This window comes from Pseudochaenichthys georgianus, chromosome 19, assembly GCF_902827115.2.
Source record: "Pseudochaenichthys georgianus chromosome 19, fPseGeo1.2, whole genome shotgun sequence".
NCBI lineage: Eukaryota > Metazoa > Chordata > Actinopteri > Perciformes > Channichthyidae > Pseudochaenichthys > Pseudochaenichthys georgianus.
In genome coordinates this window covers 24,806,625-24,825,904 of record NC_047521.1, presented here as the reverse complement: position 1 = coordinate 24,825,904, position 19,280 = coordinate 24,806,625, and the positions used below count along the sequence as shown (strand labels likewise).

At 40.5% G+C, this 19,280-nt stretch overlaps 1 protein-coding gene across 1 annotated transcript in view; it reads right to left on the bottom strand.

Moving 5' to 3' along the window:
- Window positions 1-19,280, bottom strand: part of LOC117464618 (delphilin-like) — a 63,361-nt gene that overhangs the window by 26,699 nt on the left and 17,382 nt on the right. The window contains 3 exon segments of the mRNA XM_034107147.1: window positions 1,788-1,857; window positions 4,531-4,616; window positions 11,786-12,076. Of these exon segments, the coding sequence (XP_033963038.1) occupies window positions 1,788-1,857; window positions 4,531-4,616; window positions 11,786-12,076 (447 nt within the window).

Here is a 19,280-nt window from a genome sequence, read left to right as displayed (position 1 = left end):
GCGGTGCATCGTCCAATCAGTGAGCGATACGCAGTAAGGGGGCGGGGCGAGTGTGAGGATTTCACCGGAGGATGGTCTGGTAGTTCCTCGATTATCGCTCCTCGGTTATCGCTCCTCGATCCTCTGGGAAAGATAAGGCCACTGGGACGCTACTCAAGATGGCGCAGACAAATCAACTTCCGGTGATACCGAGCCCGAGGAGCGAGGAAATTAAAAATAACGGAAGTGAGACGCATCCAGTGACTTTCAGAATAGTCTGACATATTGTACACCCTTACCCACCCCCCATTTCCCCTCTGCTGGTCTATGGCCTTGCAGAGGGAAACGGGGTACAGAGTCGCTTAGATAAGCGGGGGGGTGCATCTGACGAAGCGATAGGTTGTTGTGCTCCCTCTCTCTGTTTCTTATCTATATCTAATAGAACTGCTCGGGTCTTGATAGATTGAGTGGGGAAGTTCATGAGATCTTTCTAGAGGGTTATCAAGAATAACTTTTATCCAATGACCTTCCCCCTCTCTGTCTGTGTCTGTGTATTCTCTTGTTCCGATTAACCCAGCCAAATCTGTGTTCTTGTCTTGTATCTATATCTACGCCGGGATCCGGAGTCGAGGCTGATCCTCTTGTAGTCCTGTGCCCTGGATCCTCTATCCTGAGTTCTGGATTAAGTCGTGGACTTCGGGTCGTGGCTGAACCCGTCTCTGCGGTCCTGCCTTGGGTCTCGTCATGCTGCTTCCCTGATGGCTTCCTCAGGATTGTAGCTGACGTCCTCGTGGATTCATCTTCTTATTACAGACACATGCATTTCCTAACATTCGGTCTATATGCTGTCAAATGTATTATCTCTTCCATTTACACACGGCATCTATTGCACGTCTGTCCGTCCTGGGAGAGGGATCCCTCCTCTGCTGCTCTCCCTGAGGTTTCTCCCATGTTCCCTTAAACTGTGGGTTTTCTCCGGAAGTGTTTCCTTGTACGATGTGAGGGTCTAAGGACAGAGGGTCTAAGGACAGAGGGTCTAAGGACAGAGGGTCTAAGGACAGAGGGTGTTGTTTTTCTCATACTGATATTCTGAACAATCTGTGCTGTTGTATTTGCTGTAAAGTGTCTCTACTATAGGCTATTTTTATTAAATGTACAGCACTTTGGCTCGACCAAAAATCGTTTATAAATGTGCTATATAAATAAAACTTGATTTGATTTGATTTCTCACATAAGTCCTGGCAGAAAAGCACATTTTCCAAAATGTTGAATATTTATCAGCCGTTTGATTTTTCCCACAGTATTTGACAACTACGTTCATGATTTAATTGCATGTTAATGCTAGCACTTTCTATAACGCTCGTGCCTCTAATGTATTAATAACATGTTATATTTGCTGATAGCACTGTAGGTTTGAAGACAAAAGCACTCATAAATAATGATAATAATCACAGGTCTTCAAGACAGTAAAATATACAGCGACATAAAGTCGAAAGTAGAGATTGTTCCAGGTATTATCTGTAGTTTGAGACGGATTTGTTTTTAGTTAGAATTGTTGGGTAAACAAAACGTGTGTCTTGCAATGATTTCATATTATATTTTATTTATAAAAACACTACGGTATCAGTTTATTTCATTGTACTTGTTTCTACAATAAGTAAAAGATCTTGGAGAGTAGGGACAGACAAAATACAACTAAAACTACTGCTTAAATACAAAATAATAATAAGTATAAAAAAAGAAAGAAAAAGAATCGTAGCATGAAAAAAAGATTATAATGATAATATTGTTTTTCATTGAAGACAAACCTCATGTCCAGTCCGTTCAGGAAGAGGATGCGGTCGCCTGTTTTCAGTCCACATTCCTCCGCAGGACTGTCTACAAGAGACAGGAAAGATGGCAGAAAATCAAACAGGGTTAAAAAAAAAAAAGGTTCCTGGCTAACAAGGTGCGCTGAACAGATGGAAGATGGTGACTAATGTGATTCTGTCAGTCTGACATCCAACATAATGAGATGATCTTCATGCTTAATTGTCATTACGTAAGGAAGCGGTGCTGTCAAAACATCCCGCTCCGACTGCACCGTCCTCCTCGTCAACTCACTGCTGGATTTCACTCACAATTAATCATGTTTGTTTTCTTTACCCCAAACCTGGAAATAACAAGCTGTTTAATTTCGCAAAACTCACTTTGGCAGAATTACTGTATAGCTCTGTAAATCCATCCAGTTAAGCTGATGCTTTTATCTCAGCCTATAGAAGAGATCCTGCGTTAGCTTTCAAAAGCAAAACACTTTTAGGTGTTACATAAATCATTATTTATGTAACAGTGTTGGCCAAGGTGCAGCCGAAACAGATGAGTTTGAGTCTGCGATTGAAGATTAATATAATTATAGATATTAAACACGACTGTATATGTTGTAATATTCATGTTTTTATAGATACTAATATATTTAAACATTTTAAAAAGTTCAAATTCAATTTTCTAATTTTTTCTATGTTGATTTTAATATATATATATTTATTGTATTCTCAAATAGAGCAGAAAATCGAATTTCCACCCACTATATTATTATTATAATGATATTTTTACAAGTTGAAATTTCTATATTGTTATATATTTAATATATTTGTTTCTTTTATCGAATTTTTCTACGAATTTACAAATATTTCACCTTGTTTTTTATTATTTTTTATTGATTTATTTTTTATTGATTTTTCCATTTCACTCTAAATAGAGCATCTGTGATAAAATCTATTTTACCCCTGGGATGAAAAAAACATGTCTGATTCTGTTAGAGTTAGGATCTGTGTTTAGATGAGAGGCTCTGCACCCCCTCCTTCTCCATATCGTCCTCCATAAGGCCCACTGAGTCAGCGCTGCCGCTTCAGCACATGATGGTGGGAGATAAGGGTGGGCGGGAACAGTGCCGTCATCACACACTCACACGCAATAACAGTACATTAAAAAACATGTTACTGCTGGAAATGAAAGAAAATGGAAGTAATTAATATGCTCACTAGAGTATAGAGAGTTTTATTTTTCTGTGAATAATGTCTCTGGTAAAAATGGTGTTTTATCCAAATGCACCGCAGAGGAGATACCCCAACACAAATTATTGATCAAATAATAAACTAGAAAATTGAACTACAAAGTGCAGATCCCTTCTAGGTGTATCTATAATATCTATCTACCATAAAAACTTGAATTTCACTTAATTGTCCCTACCGCATCCCTAGCCAAGGGGCCCTGTGATTAATCCCAAAGTTCCATCAGGAAGGAGTTTCTGGTGACATCACTGTGTAACACGTGTGCTTCTATTGGCTAGCGGTCCAACAAATTGTATACCAATTGATGCCATGTATATATTAGACATCTCTAAGCGGTTGACCAATCACAACAGAGCCGGCCAGCTAACCAATCAGAGCAGACTGGGCTCTGGTTTCAGACAGAGGGTGAAAAGAGGTGTTGCAGCACAGGCAGTATGAGAAAAATAAAGGTTTTTGTTGAACATTGAAGCATGGAGACATGTAGACACTACATACTGATATACACCTGAACATCATCAGGAGAGGACTCTTTAAAGTAGAGACACTACATACTGATATACACCTGAACATCATCAGGAGAGGACTCTTTAAAGTAGAGACACTACATACTGATATACACCTGAACATCAGCAGGAGAGGACTCTTTAAAGTAGAGACACTACATACTGATATACACCTGAACATCAGCAGGAGAGGACTCTTTAAAGTAGAGACACTACATACTGATATACACCTGAACATCAGCAGGAGAGGACTCTTTAAAGTAGAGACACTACATACTGATAAACACCTGAACATCAGCAGAATAGGGCCCCTTTAAAATGTGTTTATTTAGGCATTTTTAATCTCTGCAAACATAAGAGATTGTTGAGCAAACAGTCATTTAAGAGCAGCTAATTATAAGCGTCCATTAAAGATAGAAAGAGGTAATCGGGCTGAAAACAAGGACCCTTTTCTGAGATGCTGTGAAGAAAAAGTATCAGTAATCAAATGAAGTATAAAAGTGTGACGGATGTGACTAAAGTGCATGATAAGTATGAACATCAGATCAAATTATGTCATTTCTAATTAAAAACCACCCCGGTTTATTTTATACCTCGTTTGTAATATTGCATCGTGACAACTCAATTTACAACAGTTTGAACATGAAAATAAACATGATGCTTAAAGTGGTTGTTCCTGCACAGAACAGCCTGTGCTGAGTGTTTTCCCATCATCCTTTTGTTGTTGGTGAGTCACGTTTATACACACACACACACACACACACACACACCACACACACACACACACACACACACACACACACACACACACACACACACACACACACACACACACACACACACACACACACACACACACACACACACACACACACACACACACACACACACACGCACACACACACACACACACACACACACACACACACACACTGGGTCAAGCACCACACACACTCTCACACACACAGAGGAGGACTCCATCAGGAGTGTGTGTGTACCTGAGATCACGGAGTCGAGGCAGACGGGGGCGTGGCCTCGCAGCGTGAAGCCGAAGTTCTTCTTCCCCCGGTAAACACGAACGATCCTGAGGAAACAGATTCACAATCAGATTTTTTTTTTTATTTATCTTACATTTTTAGGGGCGAAATTGGGTTTTATGGAAGTTCCTCTTATTAAATAAAATAAAGAAATACATTTATACAAGAAACAGGAAATACATGATTACATAAAAGCTTATCGGAGAGCATCATGACATATTTTTGTATTTACTTTCGAGATAATGTTGTTTGTTTCCCACAATTTATTTAATTTTATGCTAAGAGCTTTTCCTATTTCTTCTGTTTCTGTTTTGTGTACCTTCTGTGCGGGAGATCAAATTTAATCAAGGATTATTATTATTATTATAATAAAGGATTAAACAAGGATTACAAACAGCGTCATGAAAAGTATTCTTGACTTAAGACTTGTTTTATTCTACGTTATTATCAACATTTAACTTCTTTTAACATCCTATTTTTATCAATCACTTTTAAGTGCATTTCATTGGCCCAAAAGGTGCTATATAAATCAAGTTTGATTGAGTGATTAAAATGTCAGCAAAAATCCCAAATTACCAAATATATTTAATTCAGAATGATAGAACAGACAGGTGGGAACGCCTCACTTTTGAGAGCTTCAGATTAAACAATTAATCATAACAATAGTTTCCAGCATGAATCGTGAAGTCCTTTAACTTTTCAGATGCTTAACATCCGTTGTGTGTTTGGGAGGGTTCACTCTCTGCTGTTCACCAGACTGATTGTGTTTTCATTCGTCTCTTTCTGTGGACGGGAGTCTGGTCTCGAAACAAATCGGAATTTAGGAAAGGACATTCTTGTTATGAAAGCGTTGACACTTTGCTGATGGTGGTGCTTTGCTACGCCCGCCCCCAGTGGAGGAGTACAAGCAGAAACCTCCCGTTAAGATGAGACACTTATGGTTTCTATCCACCAGCGCGTTGCCTTGGAAACCGCTAAAGGGTACACTGCTTCGATATGTAAACAGGGGGATGACAACAAAAAGAAAAACGAGGGGGGGGAAACAGACAGAGCCGTCCTTTGATAGACTACTGGCTGTTATGCAAGACCAGCTAAATGCAGATGGGTGTGTGTGTGTGCGTGCGGGTGCGTGTGCGTGTGCGTGTGTGTGTGTGTGTGTGTGTGTGTGTGTGTGTGTGTGTGTGTGTGTGTGTGTGTGTGTGTGTGTCAGCAGTGAACACTCTTGACAAACCGAGAGACTTTCAGGCTGCTCAATGCCTCTGCTGATTCCCTTCTTTCGACCCCAGCTGTTTCTACAAGTTGACATGATTCCACCCAGACATTTTGCAAAGGATTTTATTTATAACAAACCCAAATTAAACAATCAGTCACTTTATAACGAAACCACTGAGTGTGCAATATGACAAATGACTACAGCAGCAGGGAATCCATTTTTTTTTTAAAAAGCTGTTATCTTGAGATCACAAGTTATATATTTGGTTTACTCGAGATAACAAAGATAGTTTTCTCTGGTTAATTTATGACTTTTATTAAGAAATCAAAAGTCAGATTTAAATGAGATAAGTAGTCATTGTAGTTGGATGAGGAGAGAAAGGAAACAGTAGCCTAATCAGCACCATGAGCCATGGACAGCTCAGCTTAAAGAGGCCATTGTGATCATTTCCAGGTGTACAGTATATCAGTATGTAGTGTCTCTACTTTAAAGAGTCCTCTCCTGCTGATGTTCAGGTGTATATCAGCATGTAGTGTCTCTACTTTAAAGAGTCCTCTCCTGCTGATGTTCAGGTGTATATCAGTATGTAGTGTCTCTACTTTAAAGAGTCCTCTCCTGCTGATGTCCAGGTGTATATCAGTATGTAGTGTCTCTACTTTAAAGAGTCCTCTCCTGCTGATGTTCAGGTGTATATCAGTATGTAGTGTCCTCTACTTTAAAGAGTCCTCTCCTGCTGATGTCCAGGTGTATATCAGTATGTAGTGTCTCTACTTTAAAGAGTCCTCTCCTGCTGATGTTCAGGTGTATATCAGTATGTAGTGTCTCTACTTTAAAGAGTCCTCTCCTGCTGATGTTCAGGTGTATATCAGTATGTAGTGTCTCTACTTTAAAGAGTCCTCTCCTGCTGATGTTCAGGTGTATATCAGTATGTAGTGTCTCTACTTTAAAGAGTCCTCTCCTGCTGATGTTCAGGTGTATATCAGTATGTAGTGTCTCTACTTTAAAGAGTCCTCTCCTGCTGATGTTCAGGTGTATATCAGTATGTAGTGTCTCTACTTTAAAGAGTCCTCTCCTGTTGATGTTCAGGTGTATATCAGTATGTAGTGTCTCTACTTTAAAGAGTCCTCTCCTGCTGATGTCCAGGTGTATATCAGTATGTAGTGTCTCTACTTTAAAGAGTCCTCTCCTGCTGATGTTCAGGTGTATATCAGTATGTAGTGTCTCTACTTTAAAGAGTCCTCTCCTGTTGATGTTCAGGTGTATATCAGTATGTAGTGTCTCTACTTTAAAGAGTCCTCTCCTGCTGATGTCCAGGTGTATATCAGTATGTAGTGTCTCTACTTTAAAGAGTCCTCTCCTGCTGATGTTAAGGTGTATATCAGTATGTAGTGTCTCTACTTTAAAGAGTCCCCTCCTGCTGATGTTCAGGTGTATATCAGTATGTAGTGTCTCTACTTTAAAGAGTCCTCTCCTGTTGATGTTCAGGTGTATATCAGTATGTAGTGTCTCTACTTTAAAGAGTCCTCTCCTGCTGATGTTAAGGTGTATATCAGTATGTAGTGTCTCTACTTTAAAGAGTCCTCTCCTGCTGATGTTCAGGTGTATATCAGTATGTAGTGTCTCTACTTTAAAGAGTCCTCTCCTGCTGATGTTCAGGTGTATATCAGTATGTAGTGTCTCTACTTTAAAGAGTCCTCTCCTGCTGATGTTCAGATGTATATCAGTATGTAGTGTCTCTACTTTAAAGAGTCCTCTCCTGCTGATGGTCAGGTGTATATCAGTATGTAGTGTCTCTACTTTAAAGAGTCCTCTCCTGCTGATGTTCAGGTGTATATCAGTATGTAGTGTCTCTACTTTAAAGAGTCCTCTCCTGCTGATGTTCAGGTGTATATCAGTATGTAGTGTCTCTACTTTAAAGAGTCCTCTCCTGCTGATGTTCAGGTGTATATCAGTATGTAGTGTCTCTACTTTAAAGAGTCCTCTCCTGCTGATGTCCAGGTGTATATCAGTATGTAGTGTCTCTACTTTAAAGAGTCCTCTCCTGCTGATGTTCAGGTGTATATCAGTATGTAGTGTCTTTACTTTAAAGAGTCCTCTCCTGCTGATGTTCAGGTGTATATCAGTATGTAGTGTCTCTACTTTAAAGAGTCCTCTCCTGCTGATGTTCAGGTGTATATCAGTATGTAGTGTCTTTACTTTAAAGAGTCCTCTCCTGCTGATGTTCAGGTGTATATCAGTATGTAGTGTCTCTACTTTAAAGGGTCCTCTCCTGCTGATGTTCAGGTGTATATCAGTATGTAGTGTCTCTACTTTAAAGAGTCCTCTCCTGCTGATGTTCAGGTGTATATCAGCATGCAGTGTCTCTACTTTAAAGAGTCCTCTCCTGCTGATGTTCAGGTGTATATCAGTATGTAGTGTATCTACTTTAAAGAGTCCTCTCCTGCTGATGTTCAGGTGTATATCAGTATGCAGTGTCTCTACTTTAAAGAGTCCTCTCCTGCTGATGTTCAGGTGTATATCAGTATGTAGTGTATCTACTTTAAAGAGTCCTCTCCTGCTGATGTTCAGGTGTATATCAGTATGTAGTGTCTCTACTTTAAAGAGTCCTCTCCTGTTGATGTTCAGGTGTATATCAGTATGTAGTGTCGTCTACTTTAAAGAGTCCTCTCCTGCTGATGTCCAGGTGTATATCAGTATGTAGTGTCTCTACTTTAAAGAGTCCTCTCCTGCTGATGTTAAGGTGTATATCAGTATGTAGTGTCTCTACTTTAAAGAGTCCCCTCCTGCTGATGTTCAGGTGTATATCAGTATGTAGTGTCTCTACTTTAAAGAGTCCTCTCCTGTTGATGTTCAGGTGTATATCAGTATGTAGTGTCTCTACTTTAAAGAGTCCTCTCCTGCTGATGTTAAGGTGTATATCAGTATGTAGTGTCTCTACTTTAAAGAGTCCTCTCCTGCTGATGTTCAGGTGTATATCAGTATGTAGTGTCTCTACTTTAAAGAGTCCTCTCCTGCTGATGTTCAGGTGTATATCAGTATGTAGTGTCTCTACTTTAAAGAGTCCTCTCCTGCTGATGTTCAGATGTATATCAGTATGTAGTGTCTCTACTTTAAAGAGTCCTCTCCTGCTGATGGTCAGGTGTATATCAGTATGTAGTGTCTCTACTTTAAAGAGTCCTCTCCTGCTGATGTTCAGGTGTATATCAGTATGTAGTGTCTCTACTTTAAAGAGTCCTCTCCTGCTGATGTTCAGGTGTATATCAGTATGTAGTGTCTCTACTTTAAAGAGTCCTCTCCTGCTGATGTTCAGGTGTATATCAGTATGTAGTGTCTCTACTTTAAAGAGTCCTCTCCTGCTGATGTCCAGGTGTATATCAGTATGTAGTGTCTCTACTTTAAAGAGTCCTCTCCTGCTGATGTTCAGGTGTATATCAGTATGTAGTGTCTTTACTTTAAAGAGTCCTCTCCTGCTGATGTTCAGGTGTATATCAGTATGTAGTGTCTCTACTTTAAAGAGTCCTCTCCTGCTGATGTTCAGGTGTATATCAGTATGTAGTGTCTTTACTTTAAAGAGTCCTCTCCTGCTGATGTTCAGGTGTATATCAGTATGTAGTGTCTCTACTTTAAAGGGTCCTCTCCTGCTGATGTTCAGGTGTATATCTGTATGTAGTGTCTCTACTTTAAAGAGTCCTCTCCTGCTGATGTTCAGGTGCATATCAGTATGTAGTGTCTCTACTTTAAAGAGTCCTCTCCTGCTGATGTTCAGGTGTATATCTGTATGTAGTGTCTCTACTTTAAAGAGTCCTCTCCTGCTGATGTTCAGGTGCATATCAGTATGTAGTGTCTCTACTTTAAAGAGTCCTCTCCTGCTGATGTTCAGGTGCATATCAGTATGTAGTGTCTCTACTTTAAAGAGTCCTCTCCTGCTAATGTCCAGGTGTATATCAGTGTGTAGTGTCTCTACATGTCTCCATGCTTTAATGTTCAAAAAGCTCTTTATTTCCCTCACACTGCCTGTGCTGCAGCACCTCTTTTCACCCTCTGTCTGAAACCAGAGCCCAGTCTGCTCTGATTGGTTAGCTGGCCGCCTCTGTTGCGATTGGTCAACCGTTTAGAGATGTCCCGCACCTTAGCCTATCACGTACAATGTGTTGGAGCGTTAGCCAATAGTAATGAGTGTTACAAAGTGATGTCACTATGTTACATAAGTAAACAAAGGAGATGTTAGCCTTTGGAAAGCATTTACTGTAGTGTCAAACATGTAAGGATAGCCATGTATACATGTATATAGCTTTGTCTCTAAGTGTCTATCTATCCGGATCTATTCCTCTCTCCATCAATCAATCCCAATTGTTCTTCTTTTAAAATCTCTTCTCGATCTGTGTATTTCAAATTTCTCCTACAAAGACTGACCTTTATGTTATTACATTAATTGATGTTATCCATCAATCTATCTCTGTTGTGTCTCCTTCTATTTCTTCTCTATCGCTATATTTTACCTTATTTTTTGAATAGCTATTAATCTTCAACTCTGTCTCTATCTCAATCTATTTTCTTTCTCCATTTAAGTCTAGTTTCTTACACTGGGAGAGACAGCAGTGTTGCACAATACTCTAGAGAGGGGTGTTATTTGAGTTTAGCATGCTTTTGTGACGGTGGCTTTTACACCACATGACGTCAGTCTCATTTCACACAATCAGTCTGCCTGCTATTGTAGTGAGACCTGTCGGTATCATCACACTTGACATATTCATATATCCTGAGTGAGTGGACGGAGAGACAGATCTCAGGGTTTAGATGGTGTGGGCGTGCACTGCCACCCTGCCGGTAATCCTACACTCAGCCCACTGTGGTGTTATTAAGTGGACAGTCGTGTAATCAGTGTGTAAGTGGGTGGAGGATAACATGAGAGGGTGAACGGTCAGGAGCTCTACAACAGTGCAGGATTAACACGTTGAATAGATGAAGGCATTTCAGGAGGGGAAGGTAGTTTCAGTTTGAAAAATATCTGGTTATTTGGCTTAATAAAAACTGCGCTTGAGGTCTTTGTAACATGTGTCGTAGGGTTTGAAAATGTCTTCTTTCACACACGGATTTGGGGTTTGCTAAAGTCAGCTAGCGAGTAGACGCCGAGGAAGGTAAAAGATGAAAGAATCTGGAGATGACAGGAAAACAGGAAGGATGGAACAGAGACACACTGTTGTCTGTTCTAGTTATATTTTTAAGACATAATGCTTAAGAGTGTCTGCATAACAAAGCGCATTTCTGGCATTAGATCAGAGATTAGGGATTGTTAGATTTGGAAGTGTTTTCCCCCATTATCATAACGGTGATCACTTGTGTGCAGTTCAATATCATGGTAGAGAAGTGTAAACCAGAGCCTGCTCTAAGAAAAATACAGGAATTATTATGTAACGAAAATGAGACGGTTGCTGTTTTTCACCCTTTAGTTATGCACGGAGACCTTTCGATCCACGATGACCTCATTGAAGATAGTTTGTCTTCCTCTAAAAAAGGATGTTTACTCTAACAAAATTCTCCTATGTCTAAAAAAGATTGTTTTCCATGAAAATTAAAGTGATCCAAGTATGTTTAAGGGTCCATTTGGATTAAGACTGGGATATCACGATCAGGATAAGCATGACATTCATGTTTGATATGATCCCATTCCCTGTGGAAAGGAACCTGTGGATTACCGGATGTCAACACTAATCGGATCCTAACGGCCATAAGACTGTTGAACACCTGAACTAGAACATCCATAACATTCACCTGTTTGCAACTTCCAACTTATGTATCGAATATATCATATTTCAATTACTTTTATTGCACTATTTCTATTCTATTTTATTTCTATTCACTTGCACTATTGTATCTGTTTTATTGTGTTGCACTGTTGGAGGAGCCTGTGACCTAAGATCTCCATCGACATAACTACACTGCGTACGAATGACAATAAATGCCTTGAATCTTGAATCTAACAAAAAGAACATGTGTGCTCACCTCTGATTGGGTCCGAGGGGGGGATGTGGCGGTATCCCCGAGCTGGACTTCCTTACCCCCCGGTCCCGGTCCCTCTCCCTCTCCGTCTCCCCTCTCCCCCCTGGTTCCCCATCTCTTGGCACCGAGCTGGCCCGCTTGGACCCGTGGTGCCGGTCCGAATGATCCTCGCTCCGACTCCTCCGGATCCTTCCTTGCGGCTCGCTGATGCTCTTGCTGCGACAGAGCCGGTTGATCACGTTCTGGGACACGGACTCGTCGAAACGCTGCCGGTGCTTCTTGGGAATGAAGATTCTGGCAAACATGGTGGCATGTGAGGGGGGGAATAAAGAGGGCGACTGTTAGTTTTTTGTCCTCAAGAGTTTAAAAAAAAAAAGGTAAGAGTATGGATCTACATCACAGATCCACCTCAATCCATTTCGGAAAACACAAGACCTCGGATTTTCCCGGTGAAATAAGAGTTTTTAAGTCAGAAAATCCAGCCTGAGCAGATTCTAAAAAGTGATTATCTTTGAAGTCCACTCTAATTCAATTCAACAGGCTTGAAGACGGACAGCTGACGGGTTTCTCCCTCTGGACTTGAGTCCCCAGAGACGAGAAAAGAAGAGAAGCTGAAGAGGAAGCCGGAGATAAAAGATCTTTCTCTGAGACAGTGAGGAAATGTTGCCGTCCCTCGCTGCCTGCCGGAGTCTCACTGCAGCAGCGTGCGGCACCAGAGCCAGAATACAGCGAGAGGGAAAAGGTGTGGGAGTGGGAGAGCATGGGATTTCTCTCTCTCTCTATCTCCCTCTCTATCTTTCTCTCACTCTCTCCCACACTTCCGTCCACGCTTCACCTCTGTGTCAGTGTGAGCACCGAGCAGAAAGCTGTCATCATCGTACTGAACTCACACCTTACCATTCTGACAATGAAACACTCAACGTGCAACAAATCCAAATTTCTTTAAGCTTTAAGAGGACTAGGAAAGAATGCCTAATCAAATCAGTGGGTGGATATGTTTCAGTTTGAATAATTATTCTGATTTAAATTGAGAGTCTGGTATATTTCCAACAGCTTCAGCTCTTAATGGAAAAAGCTCAGCTGTTGACATTTTCACAACATACTAACAGCAACGAGGGGAACAAACAACACACTGGAAGTTCCATTTTTGACTTAAAGAGGTAGTCCAGAGATTGAGTAAAGTACTTCATAATGTTAAGTAAGACAAACATTAAAAAACAAACAGTCAAAATTGGTACAGAAAAAGCAGATATGTCTGACTTGTAGTCCCAACAATGCTGGATCCTACAATTCCCATGATGCAACTGGAATTATTTAAAGAGGCCCTGTTGAGTGGCGAAGTCCCTCCCCTTCCGGGGGACCTCCATGGGACCTTATTTCAGAAAAGGTATGTATTGAAGTCAATGGAGAGAGAAAGATTATCTTTTGATCCCGTTTGAATTGTGCAACGAATTACACATATGATGTTTGTCAATTTAAAAGATAATTTTGCAAGTCAAAAAAAAAAAAAATGTGCCGTAAAACTGTGAAGTAACAACAATTTTTGTGTGAAGCTGTTACAAAAAGGTTCGATGAGAAAACTAGGAATTAAATAAGATGGCTAGAGTCACCAAAGATGTATCCTTAGGTGCTTTTATTGACAGCCAACATGCTGAAAAAACACAAAGTAACAAGGATTTTACAGGAAGAAAACAAAAACCTCATATATACATACAGGTCGAGGACTCTCTGCTCTACAGCCACAGTCAGACCCTCCAAAACACTTGTGGCCAGGGTTTTATACATGTTAAGCCCCTCCCCATAGGACAATCCACTATTTATACCCCTAACCAATGTCATTCTAATCTACAAACACATTCACAATGCAAGACAAATCAAAATAGGTCAAACAGAAGCCCCAAACAATAACATCTTTACACTCGCAAGAAAAGTGCCACCCGTGCCCATGCACTACATGGTATGCTCCAATTGAGCACAGGTGTTCCCACTGATTGATCCTCTACTTAAGGCTGCTTCCTTCTGTTGCTCTGTTTGGCCTTCACAACCTTGAAGGAGAGGGTAAGCAGGTTACTTGTAAAAAGACTTTCAATAAATCTGTTTTGAACAAACAATGACTTGGGTTTTATTTTATCAATGACCAGGTAAGTTATTAATGTGTTTCCCTCAGTGTGCCTTTTACCATGCCCCTATGCCAACTGTGATGAAGGCTTCTTCTTCACAGAAGCTCTCCATGAACTACAACTCTGGTCTTGCACACGTCACCAACACCAAGATGGCCGTCACTTTGGCACATCTCACCTCTTTCTTTCAGAATGAAGCGAAAAGTATTAAAAGAGGTGAAAATCACTCCAAGTCTGGCCATGTTGAGAACTGTACATACACACAAGGGGAGTTAGTTGGTTCCAGCATGCGAGACCGGCTTTACAAGGTGTCGGTGAGTAACACGAGTGTAATGTGTAACGTGGACTTCTTTTTTAAGATTGACAAACATGTGTAATTTGTGGCACAATTCAAACGGGATCGAAAGATAATCTTTCTCTCTCCATTGACTTCAATACATAATTTTTCAGAAATAAGGTCCCATGGGGCGGAAGTAGATGGGCGGGACTTTGCCACTCTATAATGCTTTCTGGGGTTTCCCTTTCCTGTAGTGTTATATAAGTTTTAGTGCATGTAAATGGTCTGCAAAGGTTGAAATCCTAAACCCTCCAGAGGGAGTTTCGAGAATATATGTAACACTAGCACTCCTATTGGCTAACGCTCCAACACATTGGACCAATCGCAACAGAGCCGGCCAACTAACCAATCAGAGCAGACTGAGCTCTGGATTCAGACAGAGGTGAAAAGAGGTTCTGCAGCACAGGCAGTATGAGAAAAATAAAGAGCCTTTTGAACATTAAAGCCCATAATTTGTGATATTGTACTGTAACAAATAAGTTGATTTATAAGCTAAGCTAAGCAGCTACTGGTGATAGCTGCACAGTTACAGAAGAGACTCATCTAACTCTGGCCAAGCAAACAAGTGAATTTTCATTTTCTTCATTAAAGTGCCTTATCTTACAAGTCTACCATCAGTCTGTGATGAATTGCAGATAGTTATTTACACTGTTAGCTTTACTCAGGGGCGGTTCTAGGGGGGGCAGGGGGGCCAGTGCCCCCCTAAGACTGCCTTTGGACCCCCCTGTGGCCCCCCTGAAAATGAAAAAAATGAAAAAGTTTATGATTAAATGATTTCTTGGCTGACGGAATAGGTGGAACTAACGATATTTGTAATTCTAGTCGGAGTCATTAGAGAGAGCACACCTATCTATTTCATATAGTTGTACAAAATAAAGTGAGAAATCATTCCAATGTGTACTATAAGACAGTAACACAAATTAAAAACAGTTTAAAAGGGGAGTGATTAGTAAAATATGCATAAATAAAAAGAGAAAAATGCTAACTAGGTAACATAAGATAAGAATAAACAAGTGTAAATGATTTGTTATTGGTTGTGATCATATTCCAAAGATGTTTAGATTATTGAAAAGTATACAGCTCCCTTTCATATGAGTGTTGAGAGCTGTGTCCATAAATTCATTTTGTGCTCAAAGTGCAGCAGATTGATGCATTTCACTTCAACATTTAAAAAAAAAAGTCTTCCCGGGTGTGCATGCCCCCGGACCCCCCTAGAGGAGGTGAGGTCCACCCCCCAAACAAAGCAGGTTCAAATAATTAAAAATTGCATACATTTTCTTTTAGTAAGCACTGAAAACGGGTCCCACAGACCCAAACAGCACACAAAGTTTAAAGGTAAGCATATAATAATGTTAAAATGTGCTAAATATATACACTGCAAAAAACAAGTGGAGTAAAAGTAGCTCACGACTTGTTTTATATTTTGAAAGTAGCTCTCATCCTAAAAAAGGTAGGAGACCCCTGCATTAGAGCGTAAAAACTGTACGTATCTGAAATAAATATGTGGAATGAAACAAATACCAATAACTGTATTGCTTTGTTTTCTTATGCGTAATTACTTCACACTGTCTTTGTCTTTTTCGTCCTGCATTATTGTGCCCCCCTCAGAAAATAACTGGCCCCAGCCTGGCCCCCCCCATTCAAATTGGTCTAGAACCGCCACTGGCTTTACTCAAGAATCATATCATTAATTTGTCTCCATTGCAATCGAGTCAATTAGGGTTAGGGACTGAAGAACAAAAAACTCAGAAATGCAGTTACATCACTATTTGTGCCCAGATAGAAAAAGTGTTTATGGTAAGGCATTAGAGCAATTTAAGATAAATGTGAGAGAGTGTGGATATCCTCATAGGTATAATTATAAAACGTCTGAGTGAATGCCTGTGTGGGCGGCTGCCTCGTCTCTTTGCAGCAGTTCTGATCACTGAATGAAATGTTTTCTCTTGTCCTTGTGTGTGGGTGACGACTCGTTTTGTTTTGTTCTCATTGTTTGTTTGTTGATTGTTACGCAGCCAGCCCTCAGTATGAAACGGCATGTACAGTACAGTATGCTCTCCCCCCCCCCCCCGTTTTACTAGTTTATTGTGCCACAAAATCCATGTTTACTGTTATACTTCTCATTGTTTGTGAACAGAATGTATTGGAAACACAGCGTTTCAGATTAATTTAAGTCAGACTTGTAGTGTTGTTAACATATTCTTTCAAAAGATAGTTTACAATTAAATCACAATTTCTCACATTCTTTTATTTCCGACTTGAGGAAAATACTATGAATTGCTCTTTTCAAAGTAAGGTATCATAAAAACAGGTAATTATTGTTATTGCTACCAAAGTAAGGTATCATAATTGCACTAATAATAACATTTCTTTACACAGTTTTGGGGGCTTTTTGGCGTTCCATTTATACAGCAGTGGTTTTCAACCTTAATTCAAGTTCCCATCCCCCAGAATTATCAAGTTAATATTTGCTAATACCACACATATGAATTGCTCATAAACTGTATGAAGATAAAGCAATAGATGCACAATATGCAGGCCATTGGTCGAATACATGTTGGTGTCCTAGGTGCTGTTTACATGGGAACGAAACGGGTTGTATCTGCTACTTTTCTCTTTCGTATAGCCCGTTCGTTCACACGAGGCTGTAACGGAACCGCGGAAGCGGACCCCTAAAATGATAACGGGTTCCAAGGTGGATAGATCTGCGGCGGGAACGCTCTGGGGGGGCAAACGGCTCCGTGTGTACGTCCTATACGGTAATTTTCCTGATAACGATGAAGCCATAGCCCCGCCTCTGCTGCTCACTGCTGTAGCATGGTCAGTAGCTACTGCTACTGACCATGCTACAGATGTTAGTGCAACATCTACAGCTCCTCTACCACAACCATCAGCAAAAAGTGGACATGGAGAACTACATGAACTACATGTTGCTAAATCCACCGCAGAGAATAAACAGAAGGACAACCGGGGGTCTTCTTTGCTGCTTTTAGTGTATTTTGTGGCGCCACTTACAGGCCCGGCATATGTACTACAGCGTCTCCAGCGCTTTCGAGCAGTCTCGTGTGAACGGAATACTTTTTTGATGTCGTATTCGGTTCGTTTGCGTTTCGTATGCGTTTGCGTGTAAATGGAATCTTATAATGTCGGCATTTGATTACTGTAAGCCTGACAGCTAATCAAGTGGGCGTTTGTGCTGTGAAACGGTTAAATGAGCGTGGCTTAAAGGGATAGTGGAAATTGAACCCCAAATAGTTTCGTTTTAACTTATATACAAGCATAATTACGTACCAAAACAATCACACCTGATTAAAAAAATATAATAATTGCCTTACACATGTTAGAAGCACTTTATTGCAGCTTCCCCGAACTTTTTTAGAAACGAAATGATCGAGTCAGCCAAACCGGAAGTGAGGAAAACTCAGGAAGACGAAACAATAACAAACCATGGCGTCTATGCAGAATGAACGTGGAAGGGCAAATATACCAGACAAAGAAGAAGGATTGTACGAGGTATCCAGTGATGATAGCGAGTCAGAAACATCCTCTCGGCTTTCCTGCGAAAATGTAGTTTTAGGAACTGAATCTGAATCCGGTTCAGTAAGCGACGATGGTGAGAATATTGAGCCAGACGATGGACCATTACGTCCTTATTTGTTCGAGCCCGAGGTGATGGAGTTAGTTCACGGCATGGGCAATGGCGAGGATGACCAGGAACAGGCGCCAGATGATGCACCCCTACGCACAAATAATCTTGACTGGTAGGTCCCTAAGCATAGCTCACGCTAGGCGCTATATTATATATTGCAAAAGTTGGCATGCATGCACTGTAGGCCTATGGCTATGCCCGAGGATGACTGCATGTAGGGTACATTTCATAACATACCAGGGTCAGGTTCACATAAATTATCTTGTCACATTTATTATTGTATATGTAACAGCCTTATGGGCATTAATTACATGAATAAATTTAAATGAATTGTATACTAGCATGATATACAGCTAGAGCCAATCGGTCTTTTGACGTAGCATGGTCCTAATCCTAGGCTAGCCAGGCTGCCTGTCAAGTGTAGGCTGTACTCACAGTACTGTTAGTCGATCATGTCTATATGATGACTGTAGTGTACACATTCGACACTGTGTACCGGATTATCGGATGACGAGGCCTCCGGTCGACTAATCGACAGGCAATAAATGGCGTTGTACACAATGGTACAGGCTAATGATGCATTAAATCAGCCAGAAAACATAATAAAATACTCGTGCCTCGTCCAATGTTTGTGCCCGTCTTCCTTTGTTTTCGTCATCACCCGAAGACCCGAAGTTTCATTGAGAGGGCGTGGTCGGGAGCAGTAAAATTGAAAATAAAACGAAACTAGGCGCATGAAATTTAAAAAATGGTTTATTATGCTTATTTTTAATAAAAATACATAAGTTAAACCCAAAATTCGCGGATTTCCACTATCCCTTTAATTATGGTGTAGGTGTGACGCCATCCATTGTGTTAAAAAGTCAGGGGGTGGAGGAGATCGATAGACAAACAGAAAACACCACATCAAGGTTTCAGCTGGGTCTCTCTGCGTGAAAATGGTCTGGGCAAAAATGTTGGTCCAATAGCTAAACTGAGCCACTGGCAGTTCTTTATTAAATCAACAGTTTGACTTTTTGGCAAATAATCCTTTTTGCTTTCTTTCCAATAGTTAGATAAGAAGGTTAATATCCATTTCAGACGGAGTAAAGATGGTATCAATCTTAGCGTTTAACTTTTGAGTATTCTCAAAAATGTCAAACGATTGCTTTAGTCCCAGTAAACTTTAGTGTAAAACTGACTCAAATCATCTCTGGAATAAAACAAGAGCCTGAATCTAAATGAAGTGTGAACATTTTAGACTGCACTTGTTAATGTGAATGAAAGAGAACCAAACCCCAGCTGACACATGGAGCGAGTCAGAAGTTAGTCCTTTGATTCCATGTTTGCTGAATCACAGCGGCATTAACATCCAGCTGAGAGCGGAGTGTTTGGATTCGCACATACAAATTGAAC